The sequence below is a fragment of the Dipodomys spectabilis genome, unplaced genomic scaffold (assembly GCF_019054845.1).
Source record: "Dipodomys spectabilis isolate Male_0828 unplaced genomic scaffold, ASM1905484v1 ptg000297l, whole genome shotgun sequence".
Lineage (NCBI taxonomy): Eukaryota > Metazoa > Chordata > Mammalia > Rodentia > Heteromyidae > Dipodomys > Dipodomys spectabilis.
In genome coordinates, this window is record NW_024870974.1 from 4,598,790 (window position 1) to 4,622,871 (window position 24,082).

A 24,082-nucleotide genomic window follows, 5' to 3' on the forward strand; every position below is an offset into this window, starting at 1 on the left:
ATCTTAAAAATGATGATTCTAATGCCACCTAATTTTTGTGCTATTAAGGGTATCTTGGAAAGATTCATTTCTACTTTGCATGTGAATGTTTGGCCTTCTATAAAACAAGTCTATGCTGGTGGGAGGGTTAGGTGAATGAAGCTGCTTGGTTTGAAAGGGGTCAATTTCTACCACCACAGTCTAATCACCTGCCAAGGAAGATAAACTATTTCAAACGATTTTGCAGAAGGGAGACACTGTCCAAAGAAATGTACTCATTGCAACCCCTCTGTACATCACCTTTATAATAACAATTTTCAAAAAAGCACTTTGCTTGTCTATTTATATTTCACTTTAGGAAATTTACTCAAAAGGGAAAATGCTATACAGAGTGCTTGGCTACCTTCCTGTCATCCCTAACTACAAAGACCAGATCTTTCAAATAAGCCACTTTTTCAAATGGCAGGTGGTAGTATTTAGTTGTTGTACTCATTACTGAGATGTTCATATTTCAAATTATCACTCTAAAAGAAAAGGTTCAGGAAGCTGAGCACTGGTGTCTCACACCTGTAATCCTAGCAACTCAGGAGGCTGAGATCTGAGGATCATGGCTCAAAGCCAGTCCGGGTAGAAAAGTCCATGAGACTCTTATCTCCAATTAATTACAGGAAAACAAGAAGTAGTGCTGTAGCTCAGGTAGTAGAGTGCAAGTCTAAAGAGGAGCCCATGGGCAGTGATCAGGCCCAGGGTTCAAGGCTCAAGGCTGGCAAAAGGGAAGGAGGAGGAGGAAAAAGTGGAGGAGAAGACAGAGGAGGAGACAGACAGAGGCGGAAGAGGAGGAAGAGGAGAAGGAAGAGGAGGAGGAGGAGGAGGAGGAGGAGGTTTGGAGATACAAAATTTAGAAGACAAGAAGGACTTTGTATGGAGACCTTCAGTTTAAGAGATCAATAAGGATATAGTTCTTTGGGGTTGGAATCATGGCTCAGTTGGTAGAGTGACAGCCAATAGGCAAAGCATCAGGTACTGAGTTCAAATCTTGGTCTTGCAACAAAAAGAAAAAGCTCTTTTTTGGATTTTTCATGGAAACTGGTTGAAGTGACAAACACCTATCAAGATCTTTATTACAGAAAATAAGATCCCTCAGAAAAGAAATTGTAACATGAGTTCATTAATTTGTTTTCCTTTCATTATAGACGTAGATAGTAAACTTAGAAAATTTTCCATAGAATTTAATTGTACTTAAAAATTTTAAAATAATACACAAGGCATATACAGAGAAATTTGGTCACATTCAAATGCAAAGTATACTGAGGTTTCTTGCTCAGTGAGCAGGCTCTAGACCACATGATGGTCCAAATGCTATTAGATTTTATGGCAACCCAAAAGTTATGCAGTAGATAATTTAGAGGTGGTTTCAATGAGAAATCAGTGTTCACCTACTTCAACCCTTGCATGTTCAAATCTGTTAGGTTTTTGAATGCACTCCCTACAGTAACTTAAATCCTTTGGCATGTAATGAAAATTGATTATAAATGACTTCTGAATGTGATGATCATGAACATGACTAATACAAATTCCAATTTAAAGATACTTATCACCAATCCTAATTTAGGTTCCACACTGAAGAGACAGCCTCTTAACATTCTTCAGTTAACACGAAAAATAATATAAAAGGCTATCTGTAGGAAGAACTTGTGATGCTCAAGTTCAAAGCTCTTGCTTTGGCATGGTTAGGTTAACTTTCTACATTATTTTCATTGTGTTGAGTCATCCGCTACGAAATCCTGGGAATAAGAGCACCACCAGAATACGTCCCATTGCTCCCTTCATCCATGGTCCTATGGAAAATAAGATTATACAGCAGGAAGTAAACCAACCTCTTTTGGATCATCCCCAAGCAGCTTAAATTTTCTTGGGTTCTTGCTTCTGGCAAACTTACATCCATTGTAGTACATGCTCCATGAACAACCAAAAGAAAAGGAGGCACCGAAGGTCTCTGGGTCCAGCCCCTGACAGGCACAGGTTCTCCTGAGAAATCAAAGCATCAAGTTTAAGACTCAGTACAGATTGGACATATACAGAGGAAGAGACAGAGACTGATAAAACTATCTCATGTTCTGGGTGCATGTAATACAACGAACTTGGAATAAAGTCCAACCTCACTCTGGCCTATGCTGAGGCCAAACCACACCCAGAATAGAATTCGATTGACAATATCCAAACCTGTGTGATCCTAGCACTGCAAATTAAATAACTTTTTTTTTTTTGCATTCTATTGCACAAAGAAAAATATGCGTTGCCAGGTGTGGTGACACATACTTGTAATCTCAGCACTTAGAAGGTCAAAGCTTGCTAATTCCAGGGCAGCCTGGTTATGTGAGGAGACAACCGGAAACGTTGACATAATGCAGTGTGCTCAGGTGTGCAGCATCAAACAAAGACAGAGCGATTAGCAGCACCCTGGAATTGCTCTGCTTCCTGCCGGCCCTGTCTCCTAAAAGTAGTTTCCTCAGAGCAGACAAGTTGTTCTGCACAGGTAAATGAAATCAATGAGCCTATTGTGTCTAGCTTATTTTTGCAACATTCTATTTAGAGTCCTTCCTAGTTTTTAACTGAAACATATTGCCTTAATCAGATACAGCCTAGTAACAGACCAATACCTAGAGAAACAAAAGAAAAACTTACATTTGAATAGTCTTAGTGTTTATTTTGAAATCACTGAATGTATATGGTGGTGGAATAATGGGTTGTGGGCCAGGTGCCAGTTGTTCGTGGCTGTAACCATAGCAATTCATGAAGCTGAGAGATGAGGATCATAGTTGGAAGCCAGCTCAGGCAAGAAAAGTCTGTGAGACTCTTATCTCCATAAACTATTCAGAAAATGCTAGAAGTGGTGCACTGTGGCTCAAGTGGTAGAGCACTAGCCCTGAGCATAAAGAGGCTAGGCCCTGTGTTCAAGCCTTAGGACTGGCAAAAAGAAAAAAAAAAAGAAAAATAATGGGTTGTGGTCTGAGGTTGTGGCAAAGTGGTAGAGAATTTTGCCTAGCATGTGTAAGCTTTGAGTTTGATCTCCAGCAATGCAAAAAAATGAACCTCCAACAGTTAGTTACTGTCAAGAATTACAATACAAAGTGAAAGTAGAACCAATTGTAATTAGCCAATAATCTTAACTATGGATTATCTAAAACTGGATAAACCCAGGATTGGAGTTAGAATTTATTTCATGTCATCCCACCAAAGAAGCCTAAAAGTAATGGTATGGATAGACAGACATTAGTGTCCAAATATGATTTCCCTCAAAACAATCATAGGTTCGTAAATTAAAAAAAAAAAAATCAGACTGCTCATTTTCATGAGGATGTAGGTATACTGTTGGCAAGAATATACCAAAAAAGCAAAAACAAACAACCAAAACAACCAAAACAAAGCAGCTGCCTTGGAAGAAAACATGGCAGTTCTAGAAGTTTATTATATGAACAATAACATTCCTAGAAAAATACCCAAGCAAATGTACAACACCACTAAACAAGCATGGACAAGGATGTTCATCACGGCATTATTTACAACAGCAAAAATGAAACAATTCAGGCCCATTCACTGCAGAATGCACAAAGGGCACACACATGCAAAGGCATATTAATAGCTGTGAACAGAACCTAAAAAACTGACTGTTGTCACAATACCGATGAATCTTGAAAACACAAAGGATAATGTTATAATTGGACTAAAATGAAATGTACAGCGTAGGCAAAATTTCCTATTCTAGTCTACATACCATGGCGACCAAAAGTTTATTAGTGGTTGTCATTTATAGGACTGAAGCACCTAATAGACATGGTGTTTTCTTCGTGAAGTGACAAAAATACTCCAGAATACGGAAAGCAAGAGAAGGACTAATACTGTCCAAAAAGAAATGGCCTCTTGACTTATGTAATTGTAACACCTCTGTATATCACCTTTATAATAACAATTCTTAATATTGTAGAATTTAACTCTATTTTCAAAAATCCCTCCATTACAAGATAGAGTAACTGTAACCTCAAGTTGACTTCCTACAAAAAGAGGCTACTAAAAGACAATTTTCTTTTAAATATCATTAGAATCAGCACAAGACTGTCATTTTACTAAGACTCAGATTTTGGCTTATATTTTGATGATGATTTAATAAGACAAATATGAAAATGTTCATAAACAAAAGAGATTTTCAAATTCTTAAACTTTTAGTTGCCGTGTGGTTTCTAAATGGCTCATTTAAGGGCTGGGAAGGTGGCTCAGTGGTAGAGCGCTTGCCTTGCATGCATGAGGCCCTGGGTTCAATTCCTCAGCACCACATAAGCAAAAAAAAAAAAAAAAGCCGGAAGTGGCGCTGTGGCTCAAGTGGTAGAGCGCTAGCCTTGAGCTGAAGAGCTGAGGGACAGCTCCCAGGCCCAGAGTTCAGGCCCCACAACCGGACCCCCCCCCCAAAAAAAATAAATGGCTCATTTAAAAATGAAAATTATATCAGTGACTCAAAAATGTATGCAGTACCAGAATATGGCAAATAGTGGCATACAATGGTAACGGCAGCTATATGGGAGGTAGAGATAGGAGGATCATGATTTGAAGCCACTGCAATACAAAAAGAAGACCTTCTCTGAAAAAATGACTAAATACATAAAGGGCTGCAGGAATGTCTCAAGAGGCAGAGTTCCTATCTAGTAAAACCCTAGGACTGCCAGCAAAAATACCAGAAGAAAGAAAAACTAGCAAAATAATTCAACTTACAGTTTGTTTAATATCAAAATAGAAGTCAACTAAATAACTGAACTAGTCTATGAGTATCAATGGATACAAAGCTATCAAACCAGAGTTAGATGGGGAATACTGATGGGTGAAGATGACAATACTTGAACAAAGAGAAGGCCGTGAATTTCAACACAATTAAGAACCAAAACAGTGTGTGTGCCCTGCCCTGGATGTGAAAACTAAGATGGCACCTAATTTTCATAACACCTATGAAAGTACTTGCCAGTGAATACACCCATGCATGAACACATAGTTTATACCATATAGTAATGTACAATCTGTCTAACTTCTATGTACAGGAGGCTGGGGGTAAAGAAATAAGATGAAACCAACCAAATCTCATGGATTTTCCTGCCTGGGCTGACTTTGAACCACCATCCTCAAATCTCAGCCTGAGTACCTAGGATTACAGATATTGAGCCATGGGTGCCTGGCCAATGTAGGAATTTTAAAGAGAAGCTATTGCTTTAACCAAGCAATTCCAAGGGGGTTGGGGAGAGAGAGAATCACACGTACAAAAAAGCTTCTGAATCATGTATTCCAAACTAGTACACTTTGAAGAAAGAAAAGCAGATCCCAGGAATAGGTACAATCTCATCAGTCAAATGCATCATCTTCCCCTAAGTATGCACTGAAACCAGATCTGTCCAGGAAATTAACAGGTGTAAGCCTGAATACTGACATTAAAATAGTCACACTGGACATCAGTATAAGTTTTTATTTGGGGGAAAAGCCTTACTGTTTGGGATACATACTCAAACCCTTAAAGAGTTGTATCTCTGATTTACTTTAAAACATTAGAGAGGTGGAGATAAACTTTGAGACAGATACATGGAAAACTATTGACAAAACATTGACTAATAGTGATGCCATACAATGAGTACATTTGCCATTTGCTACAAAGAGCTGTTGTTATTTGTGTTGGTGATTTTGTTGCGGGGGGGGGGGGGGGGGGGGCTAGTCCTGCAGCTGGAACTCAGGTCCTAGGCACTGTCTTTGAGCTACTTTTGCTCAAGGTTAGTGCTCTACTACTTGAACCACAGATTTCTTTTTTTGGTAGTTATTTAGAAATAAGAATCTCCTGAGCTGGATCCCTGTGGCTCACTGTAATCCTACCTACTCAGGAAGCTGAGACATGAGGACCATGATTCAAAGCCAGCTCGGGCAAGAAAGTCCATGAGACTCTTATCTCCAATGAACCACCACAAATCCAGAAGTGGCACTGTGGCTCAAGTGGTAGAGTGCTCGCCTTGAGCTGAAGAGCTGAGAGACAGTGCCCAGGCTGAGAGGTCAAGCCCCATGACCACCAAAATAAATAAATAAATAATAAAATAGATAATAAAATAAAAATTAAAAAAAATCTCATGGCCTTTCCAGCCTGGGCTGGCTCTGAACTGTGATCCTCAAATCTCAGCCTTCTGAGTAGCAAGAATTATAGGCATGAGCCACCAGCACCTGGCATGAGTCATTTTTTATAATATACAATTTCTTGCAATGTTTGACACCACGTACCAGGCAGAGAGCAATTCTGGCTTAGCCTCCTTGTGATGACTGATCCAGCCCCACAGCTCTTCCTTGCCAAGGCAATGTTGGTTAAGTTTAGTCATAAAAGAGGACTCTCAAAGGGATGTCTATGGAGAACAGCTGGTGTGGCTCACAGGAAACATACAATCAGTTTTTGACTTTCCCACTACAAGAGGCTCTTCCCTAGCCCCGTGGTGGGTGGTTATGGTGTGTGTGGGGGCAGAGGAAACAAGCTCAGTGAGCTGTTCACACAGCTTTGAAATGGAGTCGGCAGCATAAACCTACTCTGTATTGGCAAAAAGTCCTGAATTTCACTCCTGCCATTCATGAAATATAATCCATTGACAGATTAGAAAAAACTTAAAAACTTACTTGGGAATGAAGTTTCTCTTGACATGTGGATTACGGGTGTGTTTTGGTAATACATTTCTTTTTTGTTTTAAATGTTAATTGTGGACAATTGCTCCAAGTATACAGAGACCCCCCCCCCCCCCCCCGCCCCAGCTTACACATACCATTAAGTAATTACACATCTTTACCCTGAAATTCTGGACAAAGAAAAGCCAAAATATACAAAGAGACCTTTAAAATGTCTTAATATTTACAGTTTGGTACTTGCCAACTATTTATACCAATTAAACAAATTATAGTTTTCCAAGATTCTAGTGAATTTTTCCTGACTTTTAGTTGCAAAACAACAGAATTTAGTAAGTTCTGAAGAAAGTTTCATTTCAGGTCAGATTTTTAGTTCACATAATGGTGTTAGTAAGAAATGAAGACAAAGTCTAAGAGAAAGGTACCCAGAGATACCATTAAGAAATAATGATTAGGGGCTGGGAAGGTGGCTCAGTGGTAGAGCGCTTGCCTTGCATGCTTGAGGCCCTGGGTTCGATTCCTCAGCACCACATAAGCAGAAAAAAAAAGCCGGAAGTGGTGCTGTGGCTCAAGTGGTAGGGTGCTAGCCTTGAGCTGAAGAGCTGAGGGACAGCGTCCAGGCCCAGAGTTCAGGCCCCACGACTGGACCCCCCCAAAAAAGAAATAATGATTAACCAGTTGTTGATGGCTCACACTTGTTATCCTAGCTACTGGGGAGGCGAAGATCTGAGGATTGCTGTTCAAAGCCAGCCAGGACAGAAATTATCTGTGAGACTCTAATTAACACCCCAAAACTAAATGAAGCTGTGGTTCAAAGTGACAGAACACTAGCATTGAGCACAAAAGCTCAGGGACAACACTCAAGCCCTGAGTTCAAGCCCCATGACTGACAGAAATGAAAGAAAGAAAGAAGGAAGGAAGGAAGGAAGGAAGGAAGGAAGGAAGGAAGGACTGTTTGCATGCAACCCCAAGAAACTTAAATTCAGCTAGAACTGAATCAGCAGCGACTTAGAATGTCATGCCATCAAGTCTAAGATAAATTATGTTGAAAAATAATGCAGTTAGGTTCCAGCCACTCAGGAAGCTGAGATCTATGGGTCAGGTTCGAAGACTGCCTAGGTAGAAAAAAGTTATGAGACAACTCCAATTTACCAGCTTTGGCTCAAGTGGTTTCCAGTCTGAGAGTATGAGCCCCAATACTAACAAATTCCTACTAAATTCTATTGTCAATATATACACGGTATGTCTTAACCTTTATTTTCTTTCTGGTTAAAGGTTATCTGCCACACTTTTTTCCAGAAAGAATAAGGAAAGTGTATGATAGATCAAAAAGCATTTGACTGCTGTACATCTACCCAGAATATCACAAGTCAGGATACTTGTTCATTGCTGCACTATTCATAATAGCCAAGCTATGGAAACAGCACAGATGCCCTTACTAGACGAGTGGTTGCAAAAAAAAAAAAAAATGTGGTACCTATACACAATGGAATTTTACACAGGCATTAGAAAGAATAATATTATGTCATTTGCAGGGAAACGGATGAACCTAGAACAAGTCATGGTAAGTGAGGTAAGCTCACAGAGACAAATGGCTCATGTTTTCATGAGTGGAAGCAACATCTAAAATACACTAGGACATGATAAGGAATTATATAGTCATTCACAAACAGTGAAACCAAAGGAAGATATTCTACGGAGATGAACACAAATAATGCCTATGTGCTTCTGATCATATAAAATAATATTTACTAAAATGAACCCCAGGAAATGGAAACAAGATGTTTTTTCGTTGCTGTTTCTTTTCTTTTCTTTTTGTTTTGTTTGTTCATTGTCTTTGGAAGGGTGAAGGGAGACAAAGAAATGCAGGGACAAAGAAAGCATGAGCAGCAGTGGCATTCACTGGACACTATGTTGAAAATGAAGCAACTGGTGGCTGAGAATGGGAGGGGAAGGGAAAGGTGACATGGACCCAAAAGAAATGTACTCCTTCCCTGACGTATATAACTGTAGCCCCTCTGTGTATCATCTTTATAATAACAGATTTTTTAAAAAAAGCATTTGACATTCAAAATGACTCATCCTAAATTTGCAAGTCATGTGTTATGAAGTGATTGTTGGTAAAAGTGGACTGGTGGTGGTCAAGCACATATTAGGAAAATTTCCCATCACAACTCTCAGAAGTACAAGCTTCTTAACTAGATGATTGATCATGCATAGATTTGCCCCCACCACAACCCAGAGAAAGAACCTACGTTAACAGAATGTTGGTAAAACCATGTGAGTTACAATCATCAAAAAACAAAACCTAAGCTGAGCCCAGTGGCTCACGCCGGTAATCCTAGCTATGCAGGAGGCTGAGATCTGAGGACTGTAGTTGGAAGCCAGCCTGGGCTGGAAAGTCCATCTCCAATAAACTGCCAATAAAAAGCCTGAAGGGCTTGGAATATGGCTTAGTGTAGAATACTTGCCGAGCATGCATGAAGCCCTGGGTTCAATTCCTCAGTACCACATCAACAGAAGAAGCCACAAATGGTGCTGTGGTTCAAGTGGTAGAGTGATAGCCTTGAGCACAGAAAAGTGCCCAGACCCTGAGTTCAAGCTCCAGGACCAGCAGAAAAAAAGGAAAAAAAAAAGCCTGAAGAAGTGCAGCTGTGGCTTGCGTGGTAAAGTACTAGCCTTGAGCAAAAGCAGTGCAAGGACAATGCCCAAGCCCTGAATTTAAGCCCCAGGGCTGGCACAAAAATAAATAGAGCAAACCTGAGTTGCACTGCACTTAAACTGATGCAATTAATTTGGACCCCTTTGTACAACTACTTAAAATAAAGAACAAAACAACCCTGAGGTACCACCTTACCCCAGTCAGAATGGTCTATATCCTAAATTCAGACAATCACAAATGCTGGTGGGGATGCGGAGAAAGAGCAACTCTATTGCACTGCTGGTGGGAGGGTAAGCCAATACAACCAGCCAATACAACCACTCTGGAAAGCAGTCTGCAGGTTCCTCAGAAAACTAAACATAGACCTTCCTTAAATCTCAGCCATGCCACTCCTAGGCATCTACCCTGACCAACAGGAACCAGGATATGAGGACACATGCACCTCCATGTTCATTGATGTGCAGTTCACAATAGCCAAGATATGGAAACAACCCAGATGCCCCACTACAGATGAATGGATCCAAAACTTGTGGTACCTATATACAATGGAATATTATGCTGCCATCAGAAAGGACAAAATAATGGCATTCACAGGATGGAACTAAAACAAATCATGTTGAGAGATGTAAGTCAAGATCAGAGAGACAAATGGTCTCCCTGATATGCGGATGTTAAATTCAAAATGCAAGGAGATATGACAAAGTAAACAGGACTCAAGAAACAAAGGACCTCTTCTTAATTTGTTCCCATCATTTCTAGATGACTCCATGTTCTTGGCCTTACATATGGTTTACACATGCGCACACCTGAGGGAAGTTAGGAAGAAGGTACAGAATCAGAAGGAAACGGATGAAAAAATACAACAGAGGGGACCCATTAGCTGCACTGGACATTGATGAAAATGAACTAAGCAACTCAAGGGCAGGGGAGGGAGGAAATGAGAGAGAAAGAGGGAACAGCTTACACTAAGCAAAAGGAAAGAAATGCTTGTATCATCCAATCTTGAAGAAATAGTTTATTGTCAAAATTTGTAGAATTCACAAGCTTTATAGACCATGATAATGACAATTCACCTTATGAAGGTTAAAATGTGTTTGTGACTTTGGCTAAGCATCACTATCCCACAATACTGTGAAATTTGTGAAATTTATGTAATCACAATAAAGAAAAAAGAAAGAACAAATCTGCTTAGTGATGGGTTGATACAATGATGGGCATGAATATTTCCATCATCTCAGTATATTAGTTTGTGGTTTCATGGATGTAGAGTTAGGTAGACAAAAGTGAAAAACTATGGGACTGGGAAGGTGGCTCAGTGGTAGAGCGCTTGCCTTGCATGCATGAGGCCCTGAATTCGATTTCTCAGCACCACATAAGCAGAAAAAGCCAAAGTGGTGCTGTGGCTCAAGTGGTAGAGTGCTAGGCTTGAGCTGAAGAGCTGAGAGACAGCGCCCAGGCCGAGTTCAGGCCCCACAACTGGCAAAATAATAATAATAATAATGTAGATAGCGACATGAACCAGGATACGAGCACACATGCACCTCCATGTTCAGATGAATGGATCCAGAAATTGTGATACCTATATACGATGGAATTCGCCAATAGAAAGGACAAAATAATGGCATTCGCAGGTAAATGGATGGAACTAGAGCAAATCATTTTGAGTAAGGTGAGCCAAGAGCCGAGAGACATATGGTAGATGGTCTCCCTGGTGTGTGGATGTTGAATCCAAAGTGCAGGGAGATATGACAGGGTAGACAGGACTCGAGAGACAAAGGACCTCCACTCGGTTTGTCATATCATTTCTGAATGACTTGACTGCTTCTTGACTACTTATATGGTATGTGCACATCTGAGGGAGGCTGGGGGAAGGGCATGGAGTCAAGGGGAAACGGGAAGGTATGCGACAGTGGGACCCATCAGCTGCACTGGACATTGATGAACACGAACTAAGCAACTCCAGGGCCGCAGTGGAAAGGAGGGAATGAGAGGGAAAGAGGGAACAGCTTACACTGGGCAGAAGGAAAGGAACGTACATGTTGCCCGACGTGGAAGAAATAGTTGTATTGTCAAAGCTCATAGAATTCACAAACATTATGGACCATGATAATGAGTTTGCCTTGTGAGGGCTAAAATGTGTTTGTGACTTGAACTAAGTATCCCTATCTCACAATGCTGTGAAATTGGTGAAATTTATACAATCACTTAACCTCAATAAAAAAAAAAATAATGTAGATAATGTCTCATCGTCTGACTTAGGAAACAGTAATTTTTGCCAGGTGCTGGTGGCTCATGCCTGTAATCCTAGCTACTCAGGAGGCTGACATCTGAGGATCAAGGTTCAAAGCCAGCCTGGTCAGGATGGTTTGTGAAACTCTTATCTCCAGTTACCACCATAAAATGGGAAGTGGCACAGAGGGCTCAAGTGGAAGAACGCTCGCCTTAAGCTGAAGAGCTTTTTTGTACAACACCCTAATAATAACAATGGAATTCGTTAGAAATAATGTATATAGAAACAGTTAATTTTCAACTATTCTGCAACAGTAAAATGGAAGCCAACCTGGGACCCAATCCGAGCTACTAGATGACTGAGATCAGAGGCTCCTGGTTCAAAGCCAGCCAAGGCAGATAAATCCAAGAACCCCTGATCTCCAATTAACCAGCAAAAGGAAAAAAAAAAAAAAAGAGCCAGAAGTAGACCAGCAGCTCAAGTGGCAGAGCTCCAGCCTTGAGCAAAAAAGCTGAGTGTGGGCCCTGAGTTCAAGACTTAGTAGTTCAAGACTTAGTACAGGCAAACAGGCTCTCTCTCTTTCTCACCCCCCTCCTGTTTCCCTCTCTCCCTCCCTCTCTCTCTCTCTCTCTCTCTCCCCCTTTCTCTCTCTGTCTCCCTCTCTCTCTCTCTCTCTGCTACAGTTGAGGCCATGTGGATATACTTCCACTTTCTAAACTGAGTATACAAAACCCAAATGAAACCACCTCCTGTCTTTCCCATGAGCAGACACTTACATTGCCTAACAGCGAACTAGGCATTTTGATCTCTTCTTCATAGATGTGAGATTACAGGCTCGACTCCTCCTCCAAGGGGAGAGAGCCCCTGGCTCCACTTACTCTTCATTGAGGGCACAGCGGCGATTGGTGAGGGCGCCGTTCTTCCTCAGCGACTGGGTGAGCTCCGAGTACAGGGTGTCGGCCAGCTGGATGGGAATCGCGTCCCACACCAGGATGAGAATCACGATCACGGCCGCCTCGCAGCGGTGGCCAGCTCGCTCTCGGACACAACACAGCAGCTTCTCCTCCAGGCTAGCTCTGCGTATCACCTGCGTGCGTCCCCATTCATCCCCAGAATCCCCCACCCCGCCCAAAATGGAACAAGGGTCACTTGTGGCAGACAAGAACACTGGCTCTTCTGAGTTAAAATTAATATAATATATATATATATATAATATATCATATATAATATAGATCATTGGTTGCAAACATATTTTACTGTTTATGGGGAGCTTAGCTTAGGAGGTCAGAAAAGAGAAGTATACAACTATTTCTAATGGTTAGCACGCTATACCAGCACAGTGGGAGCCACTAATTAAATGGCACCTGCATGAAAAGCCAGAGCTAATGCAAGCAAAGACATGCTAATGCAGACTCCAGACATGCAAGAGTTGAGGGGAATGGGTGGAGATGAGGGAGACAGAGAGAATGATGGAAGGGGCCAGATGCATTGTATTCATAAGTTAATATGTTGGATTGAACCCCCTGTGGTACAATTTGATATAATAAAATAAAAAACATGCAGGTCAGAATTCAGTGTTAGCATTAACACAACCTATGGGGAAATTGAGGATGTTTAAAGCATTAAGGACTATTTCTTCACAACCCAAGAATTATACTTTAAGCAGGCAATAAGACGGGCCTTTACCCTATTAAGTACACTGTGTCTATGATTTGAATAGGAATCCACCTTATTAAAAGATGCCACATACATGATAGCATATAGGCCAAAACGTGCCCTTCAACCTGTATACTAACCCAATTTTCAGGGCTGTATTGAGCCAAAATTCCCAAGATTGAAGACCAAAGGCATTTTCAAGTCACACTTACCCATTTAGCAATAGGGCATCCCTGAGAACTTTTGCCTTCTTTGCCGGTATAGACGGCCCTTTCAATTCTAATAGCTTTACCCTTCTCTCCAAACCTTAAAGAAACCCACAGAAATACACACACACACAATTAGAAAAAATGATTTCAAGAAGCAATCAAAATATTTGAACATTTAAGTGCAATTTTATCCTATGACCACATCCTGAGAAATAAATGGTTTATTTATTTATTTTAAAAACAGGTCTAAGCCAAGCAACTGGATAATAGACTTTGATGTCTTACTTTTCTGCAGTATCAAAATATACCAGAAAATGTAATGAACTATTATTTCCTGTCTTACATGTTGGGTAGAGAAATACTGGGACAGATTTTTTTTCTTAATATATAATTTCACAAAGTGCAAAATTTTAGTTTGCCCAATTCAGTCTTTTAAAACATACACTATTTGACTTTTGACCTTTACTAAATCTATTTTTCAGAACTTGGGGATTCATAATAGAGTTAACTAAATCTCATTTTGTAAAAGGTCTTGACAAGTACTTAGCATCCACCCATTTGAAAATACAGGATAGTGCTAGAAATAGACAGTAGAGACTTTTTGCTAATAAAAGGGACCATTTGGAGAGATTTGCTTTCTCTGCTAGGGTGATTTTATTTAGTTAATTTTCTATGCATTAATTTAGAAATGTGTGGTTTGGAAATACAGCAAGAGTGGTACTCAAAGTATCCTTGCTGCCCAATGTTTCCTACTGTATTTCCATGCTCATCCAGGCTACCACGTAAGGAAAGACTAGTAGATTACAAGCTCAGAGTTGTAGACACCTACAAAGTCTTCTTTTGGAGGAGTTAAGTGTTGATACTCGCAAATACTAATTAGCAGACCTGTGACTGATCATTTTTTTTAAAAGGCAGCTATAAACCATGTCTTTTCTATTTAACACATCACCCTTGCTCTCTTGGTTCAAAAGGTAACTTACACATTTGCAATTTACCTCAACGACTACTTTCTTATGCTACTTTCCCACTCTTTCCTCTTTGACACTATCAAGTGGAAAGGCCCAGCAGGGGACTCTGCAGCCTGTGCCAGCACCCCTGTGCCTGGCAGACTGGTTGGATGACTCTTGTTGGTGCCTAAGTTTTTCTATTTCTAGCATCTAACTCAGAGTGGGTAGCCTGTGCCAGCTCAGAGACTATTAGTCCTGTCAAATATTGTGACTCCCTGGTGAATAGTGCAGTGTGTAGTGTTGGCAAGCCCGGAAGAGCTAAGCTACTAATAATTACTCCATTTACAATTGTTTACTGCTTTGTGTGTGAAGGCTGGAAAATCTGACATATACAAAGGGATAAACGTTAATCTGCCCTGTGCCTTTGCGTTAATTACCTTTCTTCCATGATTTCTCTAATAGCTGCCACATTAGGACCTGCTCCTAGATGGGTATAAAAAGGACCTTCATCTTTTTCAATAATTTGCTCTGTTGAGATAATAGAAGATTATTATTATAGACCTCAATTACACTAAATATAAAGGCTACATCCACAAAAAGTATCCCCCATCTGCACATGAAGGGCTGTAAATTATTTAAAATTTTTTCTTTAAAATGAGTAACTTGATGGACTGAGTTATTGTGCCAGATGATTAAGTATTATGTACATGAAGGCTACTGGAAAAGATTACCAAATTACATTTCAGACATGGCATATAAGAAATAATTTTAAACCAAAGAAGTGGAACTAAACAACAACAACAAAAGAATTAGAATGTATTATATGTAATATCAAGTACAACTCAACTTTGTAAGCTGGAAAAAAATAATTCAAGCTAATTAGAAGTTTGCCTACCACTTATGAATGTCAAAATTTTAAAAATAAAATTCCCTGTCTAATACCACCCCCAGAATATCATTCAGTTTCTTGTCAAAAGTCTATGTTTTTTTTTTCCTTTTCTTTTTAAAAACTTTGTGCCAGTACTGCATCTGAATTGAACTCAAGGCTGAGCTTCTTCGCTCAAGTTTGGTGCTCTACCATTTGAGTGACAGCTCCACTTCTGGCTTCTGATGTTTAGCTGGAAATAAGAGTCTCATGGACTTTCCTGCCCAGGCTGGCTTTGAACTGATCATCTAATCTCAGACTCCCAAGTAGAGTATCTAGGATCATAGTTGTGAGCCACTGGCACTCAGCCAGCTCCCTTCTTCTGCTTCATATTTACTACCACATTTAATGACTCTATTTTTAAAATGATAATGTTCAATCTAGACAGACATTTGGATGATGATGTGAGAAAATACTTGAGAGTAAAGCAGGGGCAATTGTTAACCCAAAAGATGGAAGCAAGGTAGGACTAGGGTGAGGAGAAAGAAATAAAAGTCATGACTTATCTAATCTTGTGTGGCATGTTAGCCCAGGAACATAACTTAGTGACTACACATAAGGAGGGAAAATATGGGGTCTCCTCCATCAATCTACGCATCACAGCAAGGACAGATAGCGTGGAGAAGTTAGGCCACTATCCATGCTAACTGAACATTTGCTTTCTTAAATATCTTTGCTTCTGTTCCTGTTCTTAGCTGTGGTTAAGATCATCTCTGCCCATACTTCATCTGCAGACAGCAGCCAAAACATTTCCTTATTACAGACTGGTCACATGATCTGAATTTTAACAGAAAGTTGTTTCTTTTTAAGGAAAAAAAAGTAGAAATACCATTTTATCAAAAGGTGAAATATTAGCTGGATAGCGGTGGCTCATGTCTGTAATCCTAGCTACCCAGGAGGCTGAAAGCTGAGGACTGTGAAGGCAGCCTGGGCAGGCAAATCTGAGACTCTTATCTCCAATTAATCAGCAAAAAGCTGGAAGTGAAGATGTGGCTCAAGTGGTAGAGCACCAGCCTGGAATGAAATAGGTGAGTGAGAGCATGAGGCCCTGAGTTCAAGCCCCAGTGCTGGCAAAACCAAACCAAAGAATACAATAAAATAAAGAAGATAAAAATCAAAAAGAAAACAGATGAAACAATTAAAAAATGAAACAAAAATGAATAGAAATCAGCATCTTAACTGTATTTAGGGGGGAAAGGTCACAGTGAGTACTCTCAGAGCTTTGCATTGTGATTTCTCCAACTCAAGAGATTAAAGGTAATAATTTCCTTACAGAGAAATGTTCTAAAACAAATAAGCTCCAAATTCTAGAAAAATGAACAATCCTACATTAGCTTGTACTGGAACAGTTATTCTCTTATGTTGATCATTTTTTTAACTACCTGTTTGCCTCTTCAGATGATATTCAAAGAATTAAATCAAGAAATTTCAAACAAATACATTTATATTTTAGAGAGTGGAACTGAGGGGGCGAAATGAACATGCCTAGTTATTTAAATTTGGGGGGAAACATGCAAATGAAGCTTTCTCTGGCTCAGCACAAGGATCTATAACTTAGGGGGTGGTGGTGGAAAGCTTTGGAGGTTTTATGAGCCTTTAAAAATTGCTCCCAGACACAAGATTTAAAAAAAAAGAAAACTCATCTCATATCTGAAGATAAATTTTGCTAATTCTGGATAAACACCATGTGCTTCAGTACGTGTCTAGCACTTACCTACACATCTGCACGATGGGAAATCATACTGGGTCTTGGCAGGTGCACTCCATAAATTTTTTATAGGCGCCTCAAATAATTGGGAAGGTGACTCTACAAAACTATTGAAAATGGAGCCAGCTGTTCTTTTGCTGGGCGTCTTTTCTAAAGGCGATGCTGGCTGCTCTGATGTTGAAGTGTGGCTATTGATTTGTGTCGTTAAAACTGTCACTGGCCCAGACATCTCTACTTTCACATGTTTCTGGGACTTGAGACTAAGTGCTTTATGGTCAAAGAGTGATTTGGCCTGAAACTGCTTCACCTGCAGTTCCATGGTCTCGATGATGCTCTTCTGCTGGCTATTCTCGCCGCTCAGAGGTGGAATCTCTTGTTTGGGTGTCTTTTTCCAAGTTTTGTTCTCTTGAGGTGTTGTTGCACGCATACAGGCCTGGGGCTTGGAGCCAGGCTCACTTTTGATGGGCCTGTGCATCTGATTTTGGCAGGACTCAGCTTGGACTTGCTGAGCTTGCTGCTGCTCTTGCTTTTGCAAGAGGTGCCACCTGAGAGCAGCATGCTTTTGGATGTCCTTTGGGGTAGGGCTAACACGAATGCGACATCCTCCCTGATCAGAAGCAGGAAATGCCTCTGCAGGGTGATGCATCAAGTACCTTTGCTGAGCTAGTTGTACAGTTTGTTGTCCTGACATTTCCTGGCTTCTGCTTTTATATCCCTGTAGAACTGAAGCTTGTGGAGGCTTCTGCTCTTGTTCTTGAAAGCACCTGTGAGGAACTTCTTGCTTTGGAGTCACATGATTTGGAAAATAGTGCATGTGGTGCAAGTTGGGGGTCTTGCTTCCTCCAAAGACTTCAGAATGTATGGTTTGTTCATTACCCTCTGGGATAAGGTGTGGATTGCTTGCACTTGACTTCAAGATCTGACCATAAGGGACATTTCTATTAGTATTCTGTACTTGCTCTAATTTTTCTTGGGTAGTACGAGCTTGGAACTCATTTGGTTTTGAATACTGATTTTCACCACTAAAGCAGTCTTCTACTTTAATCTGGCCAAAGAATGATCCTTCTCTTTGCTGATCGTTATTACCTTGGGGGTGAGGGAAAGCCTGAGACATTTGTTCTTTACTCCTCATTTGTAATTTTTGCTGCTGCAGCTGCTGGTTTTGAGAGAAGTGTGGATCTGGGGATGGTGGGATTTGTTCAGCCTTCTTGAGACGCTTAAGTGTTGAGCTTGAAAAGGGCTCAGGCTCAGTAACCTGTTGATTCAAGTGCCGTTTTAATTGTGGGGACAGGAACTTCTCAGTGTGTGGATCTGCTCTTTGTGGAAAATAAAATCGAGAGGCACACGGTACCTTCCTGGGAGGTTCAGGCGAAGGCTCTGTCTTAGAAACATGCCCTTGGGGAGAGAGTTTTTGGAACTGGAGATGTTGGTCCAGCATACCTTGAGACTGCCCTTGACCTGTCTCCACCTGGTACATTTGTAACTTCTGCTCCCGCGGCATCATTTTCTGGAGATAAACTTGCCTGGAGAGCCCTCCACTTATGTTGGAATTTCCAGTGTATTGTGTGGAGGTGATTGGATGGGCATTGTTGGATTGACACTGTCGCGAGGCCTCACGGAAGGGTGGATGAGATTCCGCTTGATGAAAGTGCGGAGTCTTCAATTCAATCCATCCTGGTTTCAGAGAGTGTGGAGTTGGGAGCACGTGATCTTGTGTTCGATCCTTCCCCATCGCTTCCTCTTTGCAGCCCATCAGCTGCTGGGGATGGTGGCTACCAAGGGTTGGAGGGTTATGTTTGAGATGTTCTGCTACTGTGGTTTTCTCAGAAGCCAAGGGAACAGTGGTTGTACCAGGTGTCCGGAGGCCATTGTTATTAACACAATTATTCTGAGGACCTTCTGGAAGCAACAGGGAAGGGTTGGATAGGCTGGCAGAGGGATCAGGACTCTGGGATGCTCTGGTCAAACGTTGACCTTCAACTTTCACTTCCTGTAGAAGAGTTATGTTATTTTGGTTCGGATGGTGGTGGTTTGCTTCCAAAACTCCATCCTTCAGAGTGCTGTTTCCTTCTGAAGGAAACTGAGGAAGAGGAGAAAGAGGAGGAGGGGGAGAAAGAAGCAGTTGGGGTGGCGTGGGAGTGGTAGGAAAGGAATCCTTAGTGAACACTGAGCTTCGCTTGAAGTAAGCACCATTCATTTCATTTTGCTTTAAATACTGTTCAGAGTTGCCATGAGGAGCTTGCGACTTGCTTCTGACACCTGAACAGAATTCTTCACCAGAGACGAGTCTCATGTTTCCTTGAAGGTGGCTGTTTTCTGCTGGAGATGAGCCAAGCTCAAAGAGTGACTTTTGTGGTTGGCGGTAGTCTGGTGTTTGGGGGGAACAAGTGGTCCCCAGCATTGCCATGGGTTTCTTGGCATGCTCAGCATCACAGGCCTCTGCTGGCTCTGGTGGCAGCTCAGGGATTGAGGTCTGGGAATTGTTCTGCCCTGAGGTATGCAGTGGGTGAGTGAGCTCACAGGACAACTCATTAGTAGCCTGACTGTTAATGGCATTGATGTGAGATGTGGTCGTCTGCACTGTATTGGAAACACACCCTGGATAGTATCGAGACAGTGTTTTCTCCAGGAGCTCACCATGTGTGTTTTCCATGGAAGAGGCAGATTCGGTAGCACCATTAGGCATTAGCACTGCCTGGTTTGTAAGAAGTAATACAAGGTTCTTGTTGTGGTAGCTAGCATTTTCCCTTTCCTGCTCATTCTGAATCTGAAGCTCTGGATTTTCAGAGCCGTTGCAGTGACTGGATGGGAAACTGGTGGAATTTTTCACTGAATTTTCTTGGGTGACTGAGCTCACAGATTCTGTCTTATCACTCAAATCGGAGACATTTGGTTGACTGCTGCTTTTACCTGGATTTCTTTCTTGCCTTTCCCCGAAGTTATTTCTCTCTCCATTAGCCTTTTGGTCTTGTTTCCATTTCCGGTTATTTGGGAGCCCAGAGAGAGACGGTTCACTAAGTGTGCGTTTTATTCCTCTATTTGGCAAATGCTTGGAATACCCTTGGCCTTCTTGGATGAAATCTGGACTGGTGCAACTACTCTGGCTATCCTTCATATGCGGTATTCCGTAATAGCTCTTGAAAGACTGCCACTTGGTATCTCCATTTACTTCTTGATGTGGTCTCTCAGTTACTGGGCTTCCATTCTGGAGTTTTACAGCCAGAGGTTCTGCCTGGCAGATCGGGGAAGGTAATGGTCTCAGGAATGGACTTTGTCTGTTGCCCTCCACATGGTTGGTTCTATCCTCTTCCATCGGGCTTGCTTCGGGGCCATCCACAAGGCTGCCCTCTGAATGAATCCTAAAGAACATGGAAACAAATATGATGCATCAGTATACATCAACACTAACAGATAACTTAGATGATAACTGTCACTGAAGTAGTATAGGAATACCTTTGGAAGAAAGTTATACTCATTTTCTCTGTCTGTAATGATGGACCAATGGCTACTTGAGAAGTGTTCATTTTTTATCTTTCCAACAACTCTCAGGTCATTATGGTCATGGAGCGCAATGGCTAATAAAAATTATTAGCTGACATGGGAGTTTATCAGTAATTAGTACCAACTTCTTTTCCAAATAATTCTTTGGGATCAAAATTCTAAGAATTATAAAGAAAAATCCTTTTTCTTTCTTTTCCCCTAGTACTTCATGTATCCAATTCCTTGCCAAGTTCTCTTGTTTACACTTTCTACATAGTCCTTAGATCATCTTCATTGCAAGTTTTAACACTCAGATCTTTACTTTGTCAAGACCTATGTTAGCAGATTTTTAAAAAAGGATTATCTCCCTTAGCCTGGGCTGCTTCCCCACCCCTACCCCTTCAAGGACACACATCAACACAGAAAATTAACAACATATAGACAAATCATAAAAATGGGTACGGTATTTTTTTTTTACTTGGTATTGTTTTTACTTCTTGACCTATGTCTCCAATCCTTTTGATTTTAGTGTTTCTTTTAGATAGGATTTCCTAATTTGCCCCAATCTTTCTGTCTTCATTTCCTTTAGTAACTAAAATTACAGGCATGTTCCACCATACCTGGCTTATTTGTTGAGGTAAGGTTTCACTCTGCCTAGGCTAACTTTGAGCTATGATCTTCCTTATATTTGCCTCCTGGAAATCTGGAATTGTATTTGTGAAGTACTCTATGCCACTTTGGCATTTTCTTTCTTTCTTTCTTTTTTTGGTCAGTCGTGGGGCTTGAATTCTAGGCCTGGGTACTGTCCCTGAGCTCTTCAGCTCAAGGCTAGCACGCAGCCAGGTTTAGGTGGCTCACGCTTGTCATCCTAGCTATTCAGGAGGCTAAGATCTGAGGATCGCAGTAGAAAGCCAGCTGAGGCAGGAAGGTCCATGAGACTCTTATCTCCAATAAACCACAAGAAAACTGGAAGTGGCACTGTGGCTCAAGCAGTAGAGTGCTCGCCTTGAGCTGAAGAGCTAAGGGACAGCCCAGAGTTCAAGCCCCACAACCAACAACAACAACAAAAAAGGCTAGCACGCTACCACTTGAGACACAGCGCCACGTCTGGCCTTTTTTTCTGTTTATGTGGTGCTGAGGAATCAAACCCAGGGCCTCATGCATGTGAGGCAAGCACTCTACCACTGAGCCACCTTCCCAGCCCCCGGAGTTTTCTTAGAAGACCAAATAGGCAGTTTTAGAAATTATATAAGACAGATTTGAATGAAATCACAAATAAAACCAAAAAGCACATTTAGATCCAATTTGTCATTTTTTTGTCTAACCTTTTACTGCAGTAATCCAATATTCCTCATAAATAAATCCTGCCTTTCTGAAGAGCCAAAAAGAGCAGTTTCATTTTCTGGAAATATCCATGATTTTTAAGCAGAAGGGTTACCATTTCTTAGTCAGGTAATGAGTACATTTCTTTTTGGGTGGTGTTACCCCTTCCTTCACTCTCTCCCACTTTCCCCCTTCTGTGGTTTCTTTCTTTTTTTTTTTTTCAAAAATCTAAAGGTCAAATTATATCCGAGTAATTTAGCATAAATAGGAACACACAATCATTATCTATGGCCATTCCATGATTTCAGCTAATGGCACAGAACAATTTTCTAAGAGAGAGAGAAAGAAAAGGAGATGTATAGAAGGAAAGGGAGAGAGAGGGAGGGGTGGGGAAAGAGGAAGGAAGAAGGGGACACCATGTTCCTTATGACCTTTATCATTGATGTGAAGATTTATGAAGCATCTCTATTTTGAATACTGTCCCTTTAGCTAGTAGCTAACATTTTGGTTTCCTAAGACCAAAACAGGTTTTCAGCCAGAGCAGTTTCCCTTTGATATTTAATTCTGTGCCTTTTCTTGCCTCTCTGACAATAATTTATTATAAATTCAAGTCGCATCGGCAGCATCTGTGAAACAATTACTGCATCTAGGACTGACTTTGCAGTCTAATCCATCATAATTATGACAGTCCTCTTTGAAGATACCATGATGCATGACTTAAAAATAGCACATTAGTGTGCAAATGGACCTGCATCTCATTTCACCAATATGCATTTAGGGCTGTAATTTAGCTCAACACCATTTGACTCTTTGAATCGCTCAAATGTAGCTGCACTTCTTACCACATCAGACTACATAGATGAGGCTCAAAATTTGTGAAGGGTTTCTATTCTCTTGTTCTCTCTATTGATTTTTGTAGGTGGTATTTCTTTTCCTGCTCTTAGTGTAAAAAAAAAAAAAAGGCACAGATCATTTAAGTCTTTTCTCAAGGGAAAACCCTATGCAGATGTTATGATAATGCAGTTTAATTAAATGCAATCTCGAGGTATTGAGAGGCTGTGAATTGGGAGAGTCCAAAGTTAACACCACTGTGAACTTAGATGGATGTGTGGAAATGAAAGTCTTTGCTTTACCTTCAAAATTGCACCAGCAAAGAAACTTAAGTATCTTGCTGTTCTACTTATTCAAACAGTTTGCCTCTAACTGGGTATTTCTTCTATCAGGTAAAAAGATTCAATGTGGCTATCAAAGCTTAAGCCTACAAGGTTTGAAACAGTAACCTTTGACATTATAATTGAATAGCAAGTTTGATTTCTTTCAAGAAGTTTAAGAACCATTACTTTGTTGTATACATACTTTAATTTCAGGTACAAGTGAGAATTTAGTTTTCTAATTAAATCTTGTAAGTGCAGCCTTGTAACCTCTTGAGTCCCACAAGTCACCCCAAGAATATAATCCCTGACTGTTCATTTCTAAACCACACCTACATACACTCAAACAAAATTGCGGATTATTAGGCAACTTTTTATGTGGGTATAAATAGAAACAATGACAATTGAGAAATTGTAGTATATCTCTATTGGTATGATGAGTAATTTAGCATGAGTTATTTTTTTTTAATCCATTAAAAAACACACAGGTCTGGGAAGGTGGCTTAGTGGTAGAGCGCTTGCCTTGCATGCATGAGGCCCTAGGTTCGATTCCTTAGCACCACATAAGCAAAATGAAAAAAGCCAGAAGTGGCACTGTGGCTCAAGTGGTAGAGCGCTAGCCTTGAGCTGAAGAGCTGAGGGACAGCGCCCAGGCCCAGAGTTCAGGCCCCACAACTGGACCCCCCCCCCAAAAACACACACACACACACACACACACACACACACACATACTCAGGCTGGGTGCTGGTGGCTCATGCCTGTATGTAATCCTAGCTACTCAGGAGGCTGATATCTGAGGATCATGGTGGTTTGAAGCCAGCCCATGAGTTCAAGCCCCACGACTAACAAAAAAAATTTAAAAAAAAAGAACCCAGCCTACAAATTTTCTGTCATATACCTTTCTGTTCCCATTTTGATAAACAACTTGGCACACATACTATTATAGTAAAAATGAAGTTGTTAGAAATGCCTCATATCAGCTCTAGACCGGAATCAATCAACAGGCATATTCTGTTTAGACCTTTTAACCTTAGACATCAATGTAGATCATTCTTTATTGTGAAAGATCCAACAGCTAGACTCTGCCCAGCCTTCTCTCACATTCTTTATTGTGAAAGATCCAACAGC

The 24,082-nt window shown here is 40.8% G+C and overlaps 1 protein-coding gene across 1 annotated transcript in view; it reads right to left on the bottom strand.

Moving 5' to 3' along the window:
* Tet2 (tet methylcytosine dioxygenase 2) overlaps nt 1-24,082 on the bottom strand; it is an 85,928-nt gene that overhangs the window by 13,112 nt on the left and 48,734 nt on the right. Inside the window, exons 3-7 of the mRNA XM_042701666.1 lie at nt 17,007-20,359; nt 14,805-14,895; nt 13,424-13,517; nt 12,434-12,642; nt 1,857-2,007 (exon numbers count right to left, since the gene is read on the bottom strand). Of these exons, the coding sequence (XP_042557600.1) occupies nt 1,857-2,007; nt 12,434-12,642; nt 13,424-13,517; nt 14,805-14,895; nt 17,007-20,313 (3,852 nt within the window). The 5' untranslated portion in view covers nt 20,314-20,359. The remainder of the gene's footprint in view (nt 1-1,856; nt 2,008-12,433; nt 12,643-13,423; nt 13,518-14,804; nt 14,896-17,006; nt 20,360-24,082) is intronic.